The 19,823-nt window shown below is 42.3% G+C and overlaps 1 protein-coding gene and 1 long non-coding RNA gene across 2 annotated transcripts in view; one reads left to right on the top strand and one right to left on the bottom strand.

Annotated features, from left to right (window-relative positions):
- CHDH (choline dehydrogenase) overlaps window positions 1–19,823 on the bottom strand; it is a 60,793-nt gene that overhangs the window by 2,025 nt on the left and 38,945 nt on the right. The window contains exons 2-5 of the mRNA XM_082347987.1: window positions 19,063–19,821; window positions 18,277–18,428; window positions 17,392–17,521; window positions 16,311–16,445 (exon numbers count right to left, since the gene is read on the bottom strand). Of these exons, the coding sequence (XP_082204113.1) occupies window positions 16,311–16,445; window positions 17,392–17,521; window positions 18,277–18,428; window positions 19,063–19,765 (1,120 nt within the window). The 5' untranslated portion in view covers window positions 19,766–19,821. The remainder of the gene's footprint in view (window positions 1–16,310; window positions 16,446–17,391; window positions 17,522–18,276; window positions 18,429–19,062; window positions 19,822–19,823) is intronic.
- On the top strand, window positions 8–15,481 carry LOC309608307. Its single transcript, XR_014232797.1, has 2 exons — window positions 8–1,047; window positions 3,963–15,481. It is a non-coding gene; the product is annotated as an uncharacterized lncRNA (long non-coding RNA).

Genomic DNA, 19,823 nt, shown 5'->3' with positions numbered 1-19,823 from the left:
CTGAGGATGAGAAGACGATGAGGCAGAAGAGCAAGTCTGGGCATGGCAGGTGGGCCAGCCTCCTCCTGGGCACTTCCTCCTCCTCTTCCTGGCCTATATTCTAGTGCCTGGACCCAAGTCCTCGACTCTGTCCTCCTTCCCCCAGGTGGGCTCACCCAACACCATGGTTTTCGATATCAGCTCCATGCCAAGGGGCTTCAGCTTTGCCCCTTCCCCTGACTCCACCACTGCCAACTGGACTGTGGGACCTGATGTCCTATGGGCATCCCAAACCTACTGCAGCCCACCCTTCACACACAGGCTGTGATCAAGGTCAAGGCCCTCTTCCATCCAACCTCCCACTGTTGCAGGAAGGGGAACCCCTTCCAGGGCCCAAGAGTGGGCTCTTCTCTAACACTCGGAAATGAATTGCCCGAGGAGGCACACGTGCTGACAAAGCAAAAGACTTTATTGGGAAGGGGCGCCCTGGGCAGAGAGCAGGAGAGTAAGGAAACCCAGGAGAACTGCTCTGCCATGTGGCTCACAGTCTCAGGTTTTACAGTGATGGGGTTAGTTTCCAGGTTGTCTCTGGCCAAGCATCTTGCTTGGCCCATCGTCTGACTCAGGGTCCTTCCTGGTGGCACGCGCCATCTCTCAGCCAAGATGGATCCCAGCACGAAGGATTCTGGGAGGCTGGTCGTCTCTGCCCTCTTTTGGCCCCTCCCAAATCCTCCCGGTTAGTTTTCACCAGCAGCACCATGTTCTTTTTCAGGACCTCCTGTTGTGAGACACCTCAGGCAAGAGGCTATCATCGTGCCTGGCCAAGGCGGGTGGTTTTGGTTAAGGGTTCCCTAACAACTCGAGAGCCCACTCTCGGGCCCTGGAAGGGGTCTCCCTTCCTGCAACAGCTGGCGACTCTGGTGGAATCTCTTCTTCACTACGACTGACATCCTGACTGCTCAGGCACCAGCTCACCTACCGACAGACCAGACCCAGAGGCCACCACTGGGACTCTCTTGTCCCTGATATCCTCCTGACACAGATGACTGGCCAGAGTGCCCCGCCCAGGTAAGGAACAAGAGACGTTGCTGACCTCTTTGCCCTTCCCTCTCCCCCTCCTCTTCTCAACGCTTCCTATCCTACCCTCCTTTCTTCTGGATGCAGGAGTCTGGTTGAAGGGCCTCAGTTATCTGAGCGCCAGAGCCTGATCACCTCCGGTGGGCAGAGAACTTGAATTATCTGGTCTCTGGTTCCTGGTAGGGCCGAGTTCCTGTCCTCCCTTCCTGGAAGCCCAGAGAAAAGTCCCATAACGCCTGGGCGTCTGCAGGTGGCAGGAGATGTCCGTAAGGCCACCCCTTTTGTCCCCCCTCCTTCCCCTCTTCTTTCAACCTGCCCTCCTTTCCTCCCTTTGAAATCTCTGACGACCTGAGATATTTCCATTTACTCTGTTTGTCAGTACTCAGATCTGAAGTTCTCTGTCTCTGTAGGAGGTTTTCTGAGAGACTGCAATCTTGTATTTAAGGCAGTGTCTGATCAGGACAGCCGTGCCTCTGTGTGTTTTGTACTCTGTTCTGTGTTGCGATTTGTGATGGCCATTCTGCCTCATGAAATGGGAAATTCTGGTTCTGTTCCACTGCAGAGCCCTCTTGGGAGAATTCTGTCTGACTGGAAAGATTTTAGCTATGAGCCTATGACTAAGAAAAAGATGATATTCTATTATAACACTGTGTGGCCAGAATATTCTTTAGACTCCAGAGAAAACTGGTTTAGGTGAAACTCTTGAAAATTCCAAAACTGGTTGTTTTTGCATATACAGTTAGAAAAGGCAAGCTTGATAAAACGTCTTTTCAGAATTCTGACCCTGAGGGAACAACTTCTCCGGGAGAACTTGCTTTTCTCGCCCTGTGCCTTGAGACCAGGGCTCTCAGGATCACTTATCTTATCTAGATCATCTATAATTCCTGAGATTGAGGGGAAAAAAAAAATGTGGAAGGAAAGCTTTCTAAATTTTACTTATTCCAACCATTATTTATAAACTAGTGAGTTTTATAATACCTGATTCATAACTAAGTTTAGAAAATGAAGCTTTGAGATCTCTGGTTGTGTTTGTCTATATATCTGTGTGCGTTATATATATGTTCTTACCTTTGGATGTTATTACCAAAACTAATTTTTTAATGAACTCTATTTAATTGGCTTAAGGGAAATTTAGCACTTATATAAATTTTCAAAAATACAGAAGGTAACTGGCCAGAATTAATTTCAGGTTCATGTAAACTGGGAAATATTCAGTATTAAATCAATATCTGGTATTAAACTTAGTTTAAGTTTGTTAATTTAAATAGACATGTCTTTGTCATCAACATTAAGTATAATACCTTTATTGAACCTAGGTTTAATAGAAGTCAAATAAGATCTTATTATATCTGTGTGAAATTTGTCAGCAAGGAAAATAACTTGGTATGATGAAATTTTTTAAGTGAATTAAATACAAGTGAGATCAGAGCTTTTGGGTGAACTTTTTAGGAATAATTATATTTTAGGAATGTCTACTTGAGAATAATCTCTCCAGATACTTGGAAATATACTTGAAATTTAGAGTTGTTCTAAATTAAGTGATGGAAGTTTATTGAATAGCTAGGTGATTCCCAAATAAAACAACATACTGAGACATCAATTACTAAACAGAGAAACTAAAGGTATTTAGGACTATTAATGAATATGCCACCCTGGAATATTCACCATTGGTGCCACCCTGAGATGTTCTGTATAAGAAAGCAAATGTTTTTAGAAATTATAACTAGTGTTTATGTTTACCAATCTACAGAATGCTAATGTAAAAGTTCATAATTGCTGGGACTTCCCTGGTGGTGCAGTGGTTAGGATGCTGCGTTCTTAATGCAGTGGGCCCGGGTTCGATCCCTGATCAGGGAACTAGATCCCACATGCAAGCCACCACTAAGAGTTCACATGCCACAACTAAGGAGCCAGCATGCCACAACTAAGGAGCCTGCCTGCTGCAACTAAGACCCAGTGCAACCAAAAAAAAAAAGTTCATAATTGCTTACCTCTTAGTTTTCACTAGAAATTAAGGTTTTTAAGAGTTGAGGGCTCTAATTTTTAAACATGTAATTAAAGCTAATAGAAATAATAAAGGAAGCATTTCAGTGTACAGCAGGAAAGTAGGATGTGTGTTTGCAGTGAAGAAGTTATGAGAATGGAATTGCATTTTATTAAAGGAAAAGAAAGTGAGTCTGTCTTAGAGCTGGTTGTTTCTCAATGGAGAAGAGAATGGGGGGCAGACTAATATGGATACACAAAGTGATGGAGGGTTTGTGGATGGTCAGGATTGGCTAGGTGTAGAGTACAGTTAATTAAGTGAATTTTGTTGTTAAAAGCAGGCTGGTACAAGACTGGATCTGGTTTTCTCTCTTTAGTAAGAGGACAAAGATTCCTTGGAATGCTGCTTTTGATAACAGATTGTGTGAGTTTCCGTGCCTTTAAGTGATCTGTATTTGCTTTTGAGATCTCTTGTAACTTTGGTTAAGGAATAAGCATTATCTCACAGTGACCTATGATCTTATTTGACCAAGTGTTTTGAGACCTTTTGACAAACTTCCCAAATACCAAATTTTAATTAAAGTTCTTTTGACCTCCAGCTAACTTTGGGACACTTTAGAAGGTCTCTGAGGCATTTCAGAGAGAAATATTTAACTAGTATTATTTGGTATGTTAAATTACATGGAGAGCATTATCACACTAGTGATAAACCTACTTAGAATATACTGTATGGATAAATATTATTAATATACACATTCTAGAAATTATATAAAGTTTCTGAAATTTGGATATGTCCTGGTATTGTTATAATATTAGTTATCTTAAAATGTTGTACGTGACAGAAACTTGGTTAAGCTTCTTTGTCAAAAACATTGTAATCAGATCTTTAACCTTGCCTTTTTAAGACTTTTTGTCATTCACAGACAGTTAAACTGATGCTTTGCAAAACCGCTTCATCTTCAAGAAGATTCACAGAAAGGGCTTTAGATAAGTACAGGTTTCTGATAACTTTTAAATCATACTACTAAACTAGGTAAGACTTTTTTTTTTTGAGTAGCTATTTTATTTATGTCTTTGTTAGTTTATTTATTTATCTGTTTATTTAATTTTTGGCTGCACCGCGAGGCATGTGGGATCGTAGTTCCCCGACCAGGGATGGAACCCTTGGCGTCTTAACCACTGGACCACCGGGAAAGTCCCAGGTAAGATATTTTTTAACAGTCTAATGGAAACTGTTAACAAAAAGGATTAGTTACATAGGATTGAGTAAACTGATGAACATGGTTATAATTTTTATGGTTTCTGTATGAAATATTACTAGCTTTTAATCTGTGTTTTCCAGATATAAAGAAACCCCCTCAAACTAATTATGACTTATAGCAATTTGGTAAATTGTACCTTTGTAAGCAGAATTGAAACACTTCTCTTTTCTTTCTACCTGATCCCTCCAGAGATTGGAAACTCTTAGGCTCCCAGCAGCTTTATAAGATAAATTAGTAAAGCCACCTCCTAACAGGTGCAGGAATCTCAAGTTATTTTGTGGACCTCAAAAAGGGAGGGATTCACCTAAATCTATAAGGCAAAATCTGTGACAGGCCCTTGGCGTGGCTTTCCTGGCCTTGGGAGGCCTTTTATCAAACTTAATTTGCAGACAAATTAATCTTGATTTGGCTATATCGGATAAAAATGAGGGTAATTTTAGGGAGAAAGAGACGTTTCAGTGGATATCAAATTCTAATTCTGTTTATCGAGGTCTGTATTCACTAAGACTCACTTCTCAGATAGTTCCTTGCTGTTATGTTATATTGTTGCAAAGTTTAATTGAATTATTAAAAGGACACTCTAAATTTGTTTCTGAAGCTTAACTCAGTAATCTATCTTTGGATGAAGATCAGATGCTCCAGGATCTGCAACCAGAAGGTTAACACCAGGCTATGGTCATTTAAATTTAAAGGCTCCCTTATGTTGGGGAAATTAAACCATACTAGGGATAACCAGCCTAGTAACACTAGGAAATTGGGCTGGGTGCCTTATGGACAATGCCAATATATAATGTCCCTTCAAGATAAGAACTGGTACACAACAGACTAAGTCAGATGAACTGGGATATACTGGGCTGCACCTAATGGAAGTTCTTGACTTAAATTTTTACGTATGACCTTACTAATACTGCTAGCTATATTATTTTTTATATTACCTGTTTTACAAAATTGTTGTTTCTTGCATTACCAAATATGTGACTGAGCCTCTGGTAAAATGATGATATATAGTTACATATGAGATCAATGATTGTTATAGTGTAATTCTAGATATAGTGTAACTCTAGATACTCTAGATTGTTATAGTGTAACTCTAGATATGGGAAGAAGCATATCAGCATCATCCCTCCTAGATTTAATCTAACTAGAAAGTATTTTACCAAAAACTACCTCCCTCATTCAAATAAAATTTTCTACACTAGTATCAGACCAAAAAGGCCTAATCAAACTATATTTTCTCTCATTCCTCTTTACCCTCACCCTAAGCATAGTTCTATTTAATTACCATGAGTAACCTCTATAATAACTACAACACCAATAGGCAATGATCAACCAGTGACAGTCACTAATCAAGCACCATAACTGTACAATGCCACAATTCCTACAGCCTCTTCACTAAAAAGTCCAGAATCACCTGTATTATAATCCACTCAGTCCTCTAGCCTGTTAAACTTGAAATACAATCTCCACCTCCTCATCTTCTAAAACATAAAATACCACTGAAAATTATATTATCAACCCTGAAAGAAATATACCTCAAACAGTCTTCTTAGAAACTCAAACCTCAGGATACTGCTCAGTAGCTATAGCTGTTGTATAACCAAACACTACCAACATCCCCCCTACATAAATCAAAAATACTATTAAACCCAAAAATGAGCCACCAAAATTCAACACAATCCCACAACCAACACCACCACCCACAATCAACCCAAGTCCACCATAAATAGGCAAAGGTTTTGAAGAAAACCCCACCAAACTAATTACAAAAATAGTACTTAAAATAGATACAGTGTATGTTATCATTATTCTTACATGGCCAATGACGTGAAAAATCATCGTTGTTATTCAACTATAAGAACACTAATGACCAACATCCGAAAATCACACCCATTAATAAAAATTATTAACAGTGCATTTATTGATCTTCCAGCCCCATCAAACATTTCATCATGATGAGATCTCGGTTGCATTTGTTTAGTATTACAAATCTTAACAGGCTTATTCCTAGCAATACATTACACATCAGACATAATAACCGCTTTGTCACCAGTAACACATATCTGCCGAGATGTAAACTATGGGTGAGTAATCCGATACCTACATGCAAATGGAGCGTCCATATTTTTTATTTGCCTATTTATTCACATAGGATGAGGCTTCTATTATGGATCCTATACTTTTTTAGAAACATGAAACATTGGAATCATCTTATTATTTACAGTCATAGCCACAGTATTTACAGGCTATGTCTTACCTTGAGAACAAATATTCTGAGGGGCAACAGTTATTACTAATCTCCTCTCAGCAATTCCATATATCGGCACAAGCCTTGTCAAATGAATCTGAGGTGGCTTTTCAGTAGATAAAGCAACGCTTACACGCTTCTTTGCTTTCCATTTTATTCTCCCATTCATTATTGCAGCACTAACAGCTGTCCCCTTACTATTCCTTCACGAAACAGGATCTAATAACCCCACAGGAATCTCATCTGATGTAACAAAATTCCATTTCACCCCTACTATACAATGAAAGACATCTAGGTGCCTTATTACTAGTTCTAGCACTAATAATGTTAGTGGTATTTTCACCTGATTTATTAAGAGACCCTGATAACTACACCCCAGCAAACCCTCTCAAAACACCACCCATATCAAGCCAGACTGGTACTTCCTATTTGTATATGCAATCCTGTGATCAATCCCCAATAAACTAGGAGGGGTACTGGCCCTAATCTTTTCAGTCTTAATTCTAGCACTCATCCCAATACTCCATACATCTAGACAACGAAGCATAACATTTTGACCTCTAAACCATAATATTTCGATCTCTCAGCCAGTGCCTATTTTGAGTACTAGTAGCAGACCTATTAATACTAACATGAATTGGAGGACAACCCGTGGAATACCCCTTCATTACTATCGGACAACTAGCATCTATTTTATATTTCTTTTTAATACGGGTACTAATGTCAGCAACTAGCATCACTGAAAATAATCTCCTGAAATGAAGAGTGTTTGTTTGTAGTATATCTATTACCCTGGTCTTGTAAACCAGAAAAGGAGAATAACATTCTCTCCCTAAGACTCAAGGAAGAAGCTCCAGATCCACCATCAGCACCCAAAACGTTATGGGACATTTACAAGATTATTAAGTACCATGTCAGTATTAAAATAACCTCTTTTTACCATAAACTACTATGTACTTCGTGCATATATGCACTACCACATTAATATGTACCTAATACCATATCGTACATAATGCATTATATGTATAATGTGCATTATTTACCCCATGCTTATAAGCATGTACATTATCTTATTGACAGTACACAGCACATTAAGTCAAATCAATTCTAGTCAACGTGTGTACCATATCCAATACATCACAAGTGTAACCAGCAGGCTGCGTGAAACCACCAACCCGCTTGGGGTGTCCCTCTTCTCGCTCCAGGCCCATAACTTGTGGCGGTTTCTACTAATGAACTTTATCAGACAAGTGGTTCTCACTTCAGGGCCATCTCACCTGAAAAAGCCCACTCTTTCCTCTTAAATAAGACATCTCGTCGGACCAACGACTAATCAGCCCATGCTTACACATAACTGTGATTTCACGCATTTGCTAATTTTTAATTTTTAAAGGGATGCTGTGACTCAGCTATGGCCATCTGAGGCCTTAACACAGTCAAATAAGTTGTAGCTGGACTTTAATTGAATATTATTTACCAACATCATCAACCATAAGGTGTTATTCAATCAATGGTTACAGGCCATAAGGAAATTACGGACACACATACACACACGTACACGTACGTACACACACATATGCAGTAAACAGATGAATAACCTGTTTAACAAACCCTCTTTACCCCCCACTACATCCCATGCTCTACATGCCTATAATGCCTTGCCAAACCCCCAAAACAAGGCAAAAACATATAAATACATGGAACTTAGCCGTCTACTCAATAAACATGAACTGAATGCTCAGAATTAGATAGACCTAGAAAATAAACCCCAATCATTACCAATCAACTACTTAGATATTTACCATTTATATAGACCACTTTTATCAAAATTTTAACACTAAATCCAACATAAACCACATAAAACAACCATATACATGTTACTTCACTATGTAAAAACAGCTTGTTAGTGTAGCTTAAAATCTAAAGCAAGGCACTGAAAATGCCCAGATGAGTTTACCAAGTCCATAAACACATAGGTTTGGTCCCAGCCTTTCTATTAATTTTTAATAAAATTCACATGTAAGCATCTGTGCCCCAGTGAGAATGCCCTCTAAATCATTAAGATTAAAAGGAGCAGGCATCAAGCACACTAATATGAGTAGCTCATAATGCCTTGCTTAACCACACCCCATGGGAAACAGCAGTGATAAAGATTAAGCCATAAATGAAAGTTCAACTAAGTTATATTAACTAGTGTTGGTAAATTTTCTGCCAGCCACCGTGGTCATATAATTAACCCAAATTAATAGAAACTCGGTGTAAAGTGTGTTAAAGAGTGATGTAAAATGAAGTTAAATGTTAACTAAGCTGTAAAAAGCCATAACTAAAATAGACGACGAAGGTGACTTTAGTATTTCCTGACTACAGGACAGCTAAGACCCAAACTGGGATTAGATACCCCACTATGCTTATTCCTAAACCCAAATAACTGCAAGAACAAAATTATTTGCCAGAGTTCTACTAGCAACAGCTGAAAACTCAGAGGACTGGACGGTGCCTCCCACCCTTCCAGAGCAGCCTGTTTCACAATCGATCAACCCCGCCAGCCCGCCAGCCCTGGCTAATTCAGTCTGTATGCCGCCATCTTCAGCTAACTCTAAAAAAGAATAAAAGCAAGCATAATTATCATACATGAAGACGTTAGGTCAAGGTGTAACCTACAGGATGGGAAGAAATGAGCTACATTTTCTATTTCAAGAATATATTTCTCACACACGAATTATGAAAACTAAAAACCAAAGGAAGATTTAGTAGTAAATTAAGAACAGAGTGCTTAATTGAATAAGGCCATGAAGCACGCACACACTGCCCATCACCCTTGTCAAGTATTATATAATTTCCTATAATCTATCAGCAAATACTAATCATACGAGAGGAGACAAGTCGTAACAAGCATACTGGAAAGTGAGCTTGGATAATCAAAGCGTAGCTTAAATAAAGCACCTAGTTTACACCTAGATTTCATAATTTATGAATACTCTGAATTAAATCTAGCCCAACACCTCTCCCCATATCTACTAATATAAGCAGACTAAATAAAACATTCACTCAACATTTAAAGTATAGGGGATAGAAATTTAAAATATCCTCTGGCGCTATAGAGAAGGTACTGTAAGGGAATGATGAAAAAAGCATTAAAAGTAACAAAAAGCAAAGTTTACCCCTTGTACCTTTCGCATAATGATTTAACTAGGGAACATCTAACAAAGAACTTAAGTTAAATATGGCGAAACCAGAGGAGCTACTTATGAACAGTTTATTAGAAGAAACTCATCTATGTAGCAAAATAGTGAGAAGATTTATAAGTAGAGGTGACAAACCTAACGAGCCTGGTGATAGCTGGTTGGCCAGGAAAAGAATTTCAGTTCAATTTTAAAAATTACCAAAATAATTATAAATTTTAATGTATTTTACAATGTTATCTAAATTGGTACAGCTTTTTAGAAATGGATACAATCTTATCTAGAGAGTAAAGACAAACAACACCATAGTTGGCTTAAAAGCAGCCATCAATTAAAGTGTTCAAGCTCAACAATAACTTTAATACCAATAACAAGCAAATCAACTCCTAGATTTGTACTGGACTAATCTATTGACCGACAGAGGTAATAATGTTATTATGAGCAACAAGAAGTAGTTCTCCTTGCATAAGTTTACATCAGTAACTAATAATATACTGATAATTAACAGTAAAGAAATACAACTCAACATTAAATTATTTATTAAACACTGTTAATCCAACACAGGCAGGCACTCAAGGAAAGATTTAAAAAAGTAAAAAGAACTTGGCAAACACAAACCCTGGCTGTTTACCAAAAATATCACCTCTAGCATAACTAGTATTAGAGGCACTGCCTGGCCAGTGACAACTGTTAGATGGCCGCAGTGTCCTGACCATGCAAAGGGAGCATAATCATTTGTTCTCTAAATAAGGCCTTGTACGAATGGCCACACGAGGGTTTTACTGTCTCTTACTTTCAATCAGTGAAACTGACTTTACCGTGAAGAGGTGGGAATAACAAAATAAGACGAGAAGGCCCTATGGAGCTTTAATTAATTAAGCAAAAAAAACTTAACCACCAAGGGATAAAAAAATTTTATATGGGTTTTATATTTTCTTTTGGTTGGGGTGACCTTGGAACACAAAAAAGGCTCTGAGTGATTAAAGTCTAGACTTACCAGTCAAAACATATCATCACTAATTGATCCCAAAAATTGATCAACAAGTTACCCTAGGGATAACAGCTCAATCCTATTCTAGAGTTCATATCAACAACAGGGTTTATGACCTCGATGTTGGATCAGGACACCCCAATGCTGTAACCGCTATTAAAGGTTTGTTTGTTCAATGATTAAAGTCCTACATGATCTGAGTTCAGACCGGTTTCTATCTATTATATAGTTCTCCCAGTATGAAAGGACAAGAGAAATAAGGCCCACTTTAAAAAGTGCCTTAAAACCAATTAATGATATAATCTTAATTTAATTAATACATATAATATATTACTCAAGACCAGGGTTTGTTAAGGTGGCAGAGCCCGGTAATTGCGTAAAACTTAAACCTTTATCACCAGAGGTTCAAATCCTCTCCCTTAACAAAATGTTTATAATTAATATCTTAATATGTGTTATCCCCATTCTTCTAGCCATAGCATTCCTAACATTAATTGAACGAAAAATTTTAGGTTATATGCAACTTCAAAAAGGGCCAACTATCGTAGGACCATGTGGCCTATTACAGCCCATTGCTGATGCAGTCTAATTATTCACTAAAGAACCACTACGACCAGCTACATCCTCCATTTCCATATTTATCATTGCACCAACCCTAGCCCTAAACATATGAATTCCCCTACCCATACGTTACCCCCTTATTAATATAAATCTAGGAGTATTATTTATGCTAGCTATATCAAGCCTAGCTGTATACTCCATTTTATGATCCGGATGGGCTTCCAACTCAAAATACGCATTAATTGAAGCCCTACAAGCAGTAGCACAAACAATTTCATATGAAGTAACACTAGCAATTATTCTTTTATCAGTCCTCTTAAGAAACAGGTCTTTTACCCTCTCAACCTCCATCACAACACAAGAGCATTTATGAAAAATTTTCCCATCATGACCCTTAGCTATAATATAATTTATTTCCACTTGAGCAGAAACTAACCGAGCTCCCTTTGACCTAACAGAAGGAGAATCTGAACCTGTATCAGGCTTCAACACAGAATATGCAGCAGACCCATTTGTCATATTTTTCTTAGCAGAATACGCCAACATTATCATAATAAACATTTCCTCAACGATCCTATTTCTAAGAGCGTTCCATAACCCCTACATACCAGAACTATACAAAACCAACCTTATCATCAAAACACTATTACTAAAAATTTCTTTCCTATGAATTCAAGCATCCTACTCTCGACTCTGATAAGATCAACTAATACATTTACTTTGAAAAAACTTCTGACTACTAACGCTAGCCATATGCATATGACATGTCTCATTACCTATTATAACATCAAGCATTCCTCCACAAACATAAGAAATATGTCTGATAAAAGAGTTACTGTGATAGAGTAACTTATAGAGGTTTAAACGCTCTTATTTCTAGAATCATAGGAACTGAACCTATGCTTAAGAATTCAAAATTCTTCGTGCTACCACATTACACCATAATATATATAGTAAGGTCAGTTAAATAAGTAAGTTATTGGGTCCATGCCCCGAAAATGTTGGTTTATATCCTTCTCGTACTATTAAACTCCATCATCTTTATCATCATCCTAACAACCATTATCTCAGAGACCATAATTGTAATAACTAGCTCCCACTGACTACTTATTTGAATCGGTTTTGAAATAAATATACTAGCCATTATTCCCATTACAATAAAAAAGTTTAACGCATGAGCTATAGAAGCATCCACTAAATATTTTCTAACACAAGCTACTGCATCCATATTACTTATAATAGCCATTATCATTAACCTATTATACTCCAGCCAATGAACTATTAACAAAAATCTTTAATCCAACAGCATCTATAGTAATAGCAATAGCCCTAACCATAAAACTAGGACTATCTCCATTCCACTTCTGAGTACCTGAAGTTACACAAGGCATCTCATTAACAGCATGCTTAATCTTATTAACATGACAAAAACTTGCACCCTTGTCAGTATTATACCAAATCTCACCATCCATCAGCCTAAGCCTAATATTATCCATATCCATACCATCTATTATAATTGGAGGATGAGGTGAACTAAACCAAACCCAACAATGAAAAATTATAGCTTATTCATCAATTGCTTACATAGGGTGAATAACAGCCATTATACTGTAAAACCCAACTATAACAATCCTAAACCTACTAATATATATCATAATAACACTTACCATATTCATACTATTCATTTACAGCTCAGTCACCACCACACTGTCACACACAAAATAAAATACCCATTATTACAACCCTCATTCTCATCACCCTATTATCAATAGGAGGTCTTCCTCCACTATCAGGATTTATGCCAAAATGAATACTTATTCAAGAAAAAACAAAAAATAACAATATTATCTTACCCACACTAATAGCCATCACAGCGTTACTCAATCTATACTTCTACATACGACTCATGTATTCTACAGCACTAACTATATTTCCCTCTATAAATAAAAGTAAAATGACAATTTGATTTGACAAAACAACTTTTCTACCAACAGTAATTGTAATATCTACAATACTCTTATCCCTTACACCAATCCTTTCAGTATTGGACTAGGAGTTTAGGTTACACAGACCAAGAGCCTTCAAAGCACTAAGCAAGTATAAGTTACTTAATTCCTGCTCAATAAGGATTTCAAGACTATATCCTACATCAATTGAATGCAAATCAAACACTTTAATTTAAGCTAAATCCTCACTAGATTGGTGGGATTACATTTCCCACGAAACTTTTAGTTAACACCTAAATACCCTAGTCAACTGGCTTCAATCTACTTCTCCTGCTGCCAGGAAGAAAAAAAAAAAAAGCGGAAGAAGCCCCAGCAGAATTGAAGCTGCTTCTCTGAATTTGCAATTCAATATGTAAAATTCACCACAGCACTTGGCAAAAAGAGGACTCAACCCCTGTCTTTAGATTTACAGTCTAATGCTTACTCAGCCATTTTACCTACATTCATAAACTGCTGACTATTCTTAACTAACCATAAAGATATCAGTACCTTATATTTACTGTTCGGTGCTTGGGCTGGAATAGTAGACACTGCCTTAAGCCTGTTAATTCATGCTGAATTAGGCTAACCCGGAACACTGCTAGGAGATGATCAGATTTACAATGTACTTGTAACAGCCCACGCATTTGTAATAATTTTTTTTATAGTTATGCCTATCACAATTGGAGGCTTCGGAAACTGACTAGTCAGTCCCACGAATGCTGGGGCACCCGATATAGCCTTTCCCCATATAAATCATACAAGCTTCTGATTACTTCCACCCTCCTTCCTACTACTACTTGCATCATCAATAGTTGAAGCCGGTGCTGGTACAGGCTGAACTGTATATCCACCCTTAGCTGGAAACCTAGCCCATGCTGGAGCTTCAGTAGACCTTACTATCTTTTCCCTACATCTAGCAGGTGTCTCCTCAATTTTAGGTGCTATTAATTTTATTACTACGATTATTAATATAAAGCCACCCACTATACCCCAACATCAAACACCATTATTTGTAATGATCAGTTTTAATTACAGCTGTATTGCTGCTATTATCATTACCTGTATTAGCAGCCAGAATTACTATGCTATTAACAGACTGAAACCCAAACACAACCATTTTTGACCCCGTGGGAGGGGGTGATCCAATCTTATATCAACACCTATTCTGATTCTTCGGACAACCTGAAGTCTATATTCTGATTTTACCTGGATTTGGAATAATCTCACATATTGTAAATTATTATTCAGGAAAAAAAAAAAGAGACTTTTGGATATATAGGTAAGTATGAGCCATAATATCAATCGAATTTTTAGGATTCATTGTATGAGCTCACCATATGTTTACAGTAGGTACAGATGTTGACACACGAGCATATTTTACATCAGCCATTATAATTATTGCTATTTCCACAGGAGTAAAAGTATTTAGTTGACTAGCAACCCTTCATGGAGGTAATATCAAATGATCTCCCACCATAATATGAGCCCTAGGCTTCATTTTCCTTTTTGCAGTAGGTGAATTAACAGGAATTGTCCTAGCTAACTCATCACTAGACATTGCCCTTCACGATACATATTATGTAGTCGCACACTTCCACTACATGTTATCAACAGGAGCAGTATTCACTATTATGGGAGGCTTCGTACATTGATTCCCACTATTCTGTCAGGTTATACACTCAACTCAACATGAGCAAAAATTCACTTTGTAAAGTATATTTGTAGCTGTAAATATAACCTTCTTCCCACAACATTTCCTGGGTCTATCTGGAATCCCATGACAATATTCCGACTACCCAGATGCCTACACAACATGAAATACTGTCTCATCCATAGGCTCATTTATTTCACTAATGGCAGTAATATTAATAATTTTCATAATTTGAAAGGCATTAGCATCAAAACGGGAAGTCTCAACAGTAAAGCTAACATATCTCCCAGGAGAATTCGGGAGGGGCAAGAGAGGGAGAAGACCAATCTCCCAGAGTCCTTCTCGCTGGAATCCATCTTGGCTGAGAGACGCATGCACCACCAGCAAGGACCCTGAGTCAGACTATGGACCAAGTGAGATGACTGGCCAGAGGCAACCCAGAAACTAACCCATTACCATAAAACCTGAGACTGCGAGGCACGTGGCAGAGCAGTTCTCCTGGGTTCCCCCAGGCTCTCCGCCTTGGGGTTCCTTCCCAATAAAGTCTTTTGCTTTGTCAGTACGTGTGTCTCATCGGACAGTTCCTTTCCGAGTGTTAGACAAGAGCTTACTCTCGGGACCTGGAAGGGCCTGCAACACCTGCACCGCCTCCTCCTCAAGGTGCTGCAGTCTCCCTGGCCCAACAAATTCATTCTTCAAGCACACCAAATGCCTAGCCCCGGGGCCTCTGCACATATTCTTCCTGCCTAACAGACCCCCTGCCACCATTCTCTAGTTTAACATCCACATTATTCCTTCACTGTACTTAAAACTTAGCATGTTTACTTAGTTTCCTTCCATTGTCTCCACTAGAGCGTAAACTCCCTAAGAAAACCTGCCTAATTAGCACTTCTCACCATGTAGAACAGCACAAGGTAGGTATGCAAGAAATGCATGCTGAGTGAATAAGATTTCGAAGCACTACTTCCTGGCCAAACGCAGTGCTCTGAGACCCAGCTAGAAACCGCATAGAAAATGCTGAGAAATAGAAGCTGTAGTCCAGCGTCAAGTGCCCTTTCTCTGCATTTTCTCCTGGCCCCTTGGGCCCCAGGCAGTGTCCAGGATGAGGCCATCCCTATCCATCCATCAGGAAGGGCAGCACCCAGCCCCTGCAGAGTCTCACCCCGGGCAAGCCCTGTGTATCACGTCTGGTCCTCACACCAACCTGCCACACAGGAACTGCATATCCCCATTTTGCAGATGGGAAAACTGAGGCTCAGAGAGCTGAAATAAATGGCATAGCTCAGCTTTGAACTGGCAATCTGGAGCCACAGCCCGGGCTAAGCACCTTAGGAGGGAGGCTGTGCTGCCCACAGAACATCTCCCCCAAAGTCATGGATGAGCACACCCACCTGTGAACTTCCAGAGCCACTCCAGGCCAATCCGGACCTTCCTCAAGGGCTTCTGTGCTGAGTGGAGGGTGATGGGGGAGGTGCACGCCTGCTGGATGTATATCTCCAGGTGGTCTTGGAGGTTCTGGCCAACTCCTGAAACCAGAGGGGCTGGTTAGGAGAATGTCTCCCAAAGGGGCTTAGCTGGCCTCTCAACATGCCCTGGTTTTGAAAACTTTTCCTCCACCCACTTATCTGCCAGGCCAGCTCCTGCTCATTCCCAGGGACACCATTCCCTCACTCCCAGCCATGTCTGGCCCTCTCAGATGCTGCTTGACACTCGCTCCCAGGGCAGCACCTGTAACCATCCAGGTGCCTTCCTGCTAAGCAGCACCCTCCACCGGGGCAGTGCCCACGCCTCCAGCTGGCACCACTCAGTGAGCTGCCCCGGAATGGCTGACCCTGCACCCTCACCCCTGGCCTGGGGAAGGAGGGAAGCAGGCCCGTCACGCTGTGCAGACCCAGCATGAGCCCATCCAAGCTCAAGGGGACACTGGGCAGGTCACTGTCATGGACCAGCACTTTCAAAGACCTCTTATGATAAAGCCTCAAGCTCTGGGAGCTTGAGTTATAAGAGAGGGCAAGAGGGACAGGGCCAGGCTCCAAAGGGCATCAGAAACAGTCTATGAAATAAATATTAGGCCTGGGAGAACCATCTGAACATGAACAGCATGTCAGGGTAGCCGGTGTGTCCTGAGGACGGAAAACACAAAGGCCCGGACCCCTCTTGCCACAGGGCTGCCCTGTTGACCTGCCTGAGCCTGGCCCCGTGGGCTTTACGGGCAGATGCTCCCTGCTAGAGGTGCCTCGCTGCTGAGAGGGATGGCATGTCTGGGGAAAGGAGGAAAACAACACAAAAGCTTGGGGTTTCACTGGGGGTAGGAGTCCAGCGAGGCATGGGGACCTTCAGGCTCGCGGGAACAATGTAACAGTTCTGAGGAGCCCTGACTCCTGTCCCCTCTCCACTCCATGCTAATAAAATATAATAAACTGTTTTATTTAACAGGGACACCTTTGGGGCGCAGTGGGGAAGGGAGCTCACCAGGAAGGTGGCACACCACCGGGATGCCCAGTTGCTTGAGGTCGTCTGCATTGCCCACGCCTGACAACATGAGCAGCTGTGGAGAGTTGATGGCACCTCCACTCAGAATCACCTCCTTGCTGGCGTAAGCCTGGAAGAGGCGAGGGGCCATGCAGGTCACACTTTCCCAGAAAAGCCAGTCAGAACCCCAAGAACATGGCCTTGGCATGACGTACCCACATGGTGGGTGGGGATCCTGCTCACAGCCTCCAGAGCAGGGAAGAGGACGCTCAGGGCGCCGCTAGGTGCAAGTAGCCCGCACGTGCAGCTGTGGGCGTGTGTGATCATAAATCAAGCGTGGTTCATACTCTGATATATTCTGCAACAGCCTGACAGTAACGATGGTCTTAAAAACAGGACTGTAGAGCTTAAATGAGACAAATGAAAGCAGGCACTCAAACGAGCAATTTAAATAAAGCACATGGTGAGCGAGATCTTCACGTGGGATGCAGAACAATCCCCACATGCTCCTAAGTGGAAAACAGCACAGTGCAGAAATGGGGGGTGTGATCACAGGTATGGTTTTTAAAGCCTCTAATATAAACCTATCAATTTCTGGACAAGTGTGGAAGGCAATAGCAGAAAGAAGTTCATGGGGGCACTCCTGCCTGGGCACCATGGGCCCTTTGCAGGTGGCTAGACTGGGGCTTCCTCACGTCTGCCAGGCCACCACCTCCTGGGAACAGTCTTTCAGGCTGTTGCCACCAGCCGCTCACTCCTTATCATCATATTGATGGAGACAAGGACATGACTCCTGCCCACCCACACTGACTGAGCCTGACCACGGGGTCACTGCCCACTCCCTCCCTGCCATGTGAGCTGCCCATGTGGTGGTAATTCACTCACCCTGTGGCTCTGGCCGTTCTTGATGTACTCCACACCCACTGCACAGGTACCTTCAAACAGCACCCTGCTCACAAATGTCTGGGTCTCAGCCGTGAGGGTGGGGCGGCGCAGTGCCGGATGCAGGTACGCACAGGCTGTGCTCCAGCGCTTGCCTGCAGGACAGAGCAAGGAGATCAGCCACAGCCCCAGCCTGTTCCCTAGGCACCTATTGTGCAGGGGGAGGTAGGGAAGGACTGGAGAAAGAGGGAATTTGCCCTTCCCCTGACTGTGCAAGCTCTGCCTCCAAAGGAAGGCTGAGACCAAAATACCCTGTCCAACTGACATCCACATCTACCTGGGGCCCCTGGATGCAGGTGGGAAAACATCCCTCACCCTTGACAGCACGACAGAGACCAGGGGTGGCTGATAATGAGAGCCCTGGGTCCAGCCGGGCCTTGCCTCTGCCCTGCTGCGAGGCTCGTCACTGCTCTGTGCCTCAGTACGCCCATCTGTAAGGCTCTAAAACTTGGGGCTGTGTGGCCGGAGAGCTGCCTCTTCATTCCACACCAACAGGGCCCAGAGGATGCCCAAGGGGTCACCATCTCCGAGTCACTTCTCTGGCTTTGAATGGTATTCTGTGGCCTGTCGCCAGTGTAATCTGTCACATCCCCTCCACCTCAAACCAGCCCGTCTGTCCACACTTCTGACCATGACAGTTGGGGGCAGGAGGGTCGGGACTGTGATAGAGCAGCGTTTCGTTTTTAGAGGAGGAACCTGGGAGACGGGGAATCGGAGTCCTCGCGCTACCTTCGTGGATGGTCATGTCCATCCAGCCGAAGCCCTCTTGCTGGAAGCCGTTCATGTCCTCGGTGAGGGGGTAGCCGGCCTCCTGCGCTGCCTCCAGGAATGCGCGGTGCAGCGAGTGGCCGCTCTTGCCCCGGGACACCCGCAGGGGACCGTCGCCGCCGCGGTACCTCCCGGCGCCCAGCTCGTGCGCCTGCGCCTTGCGGAAGTAGGGCAGGCAGTGCGCGTAGTCCCAGCCCGCCGCGCCCTCCCGCTGCCAGCGCTCGTAGTCCTCGGCGTGCCCGCGGACGTAGACCATGGCGTTGAGCGACGACGAGCCGCCCCAGACCCGGCCGCGCGGCCAGTACAGCACGCGGCCGTCCAGGCCCGGCTGCGGCTCCGTGTAGTAGCACCAGTTGTACCTGTCATCGCACAGGTTGGCCACGAGGGCCGCGGGCATGTGGATCTTCCACAGGAGCCGCTTGCTCCCCGCGTACACATCCTTGGGCCCGGCCTCCAGCAGCAGCACTCGCTTGTCGGGGTCCTCCGTGAGCCGGCTGGCCAGCACGCAGCCAGCGGAGCCCGCACCCACCACCACGTGGCTGTACTCACCCCCAATCCGGGGGCGCTCGCTGGCCAGAGCACGGATGCCCTGGGGCCAGTGCTGCCCCAGGGCTCCCCATGGGCCCAGGCTCCCTCGCCTCCAGCCTCGAAGGATGCACCACATGCTTCCAGCCCAAGTCCTCTTACTTCCACGGAGGGGAATGTGATGATTCACTTTCCCT

Source organism: Balaenoptera borealis (assembly GCF_965194805.1).
Source record: "Balaenoptera borealis genome assembly, chromosome: 12".
NCBI lineage: Eukaryota > Metazoa > Chordata > Mammalia > Artiodactyla > Balaenopteridae > Balaenoptera > Balaenoptera borealis.
The sequence above is the reverse complement of the archived record's forward strand: the minus strand, read 5'-3'. Positions and strand labels throughout refer to the sequence as shown.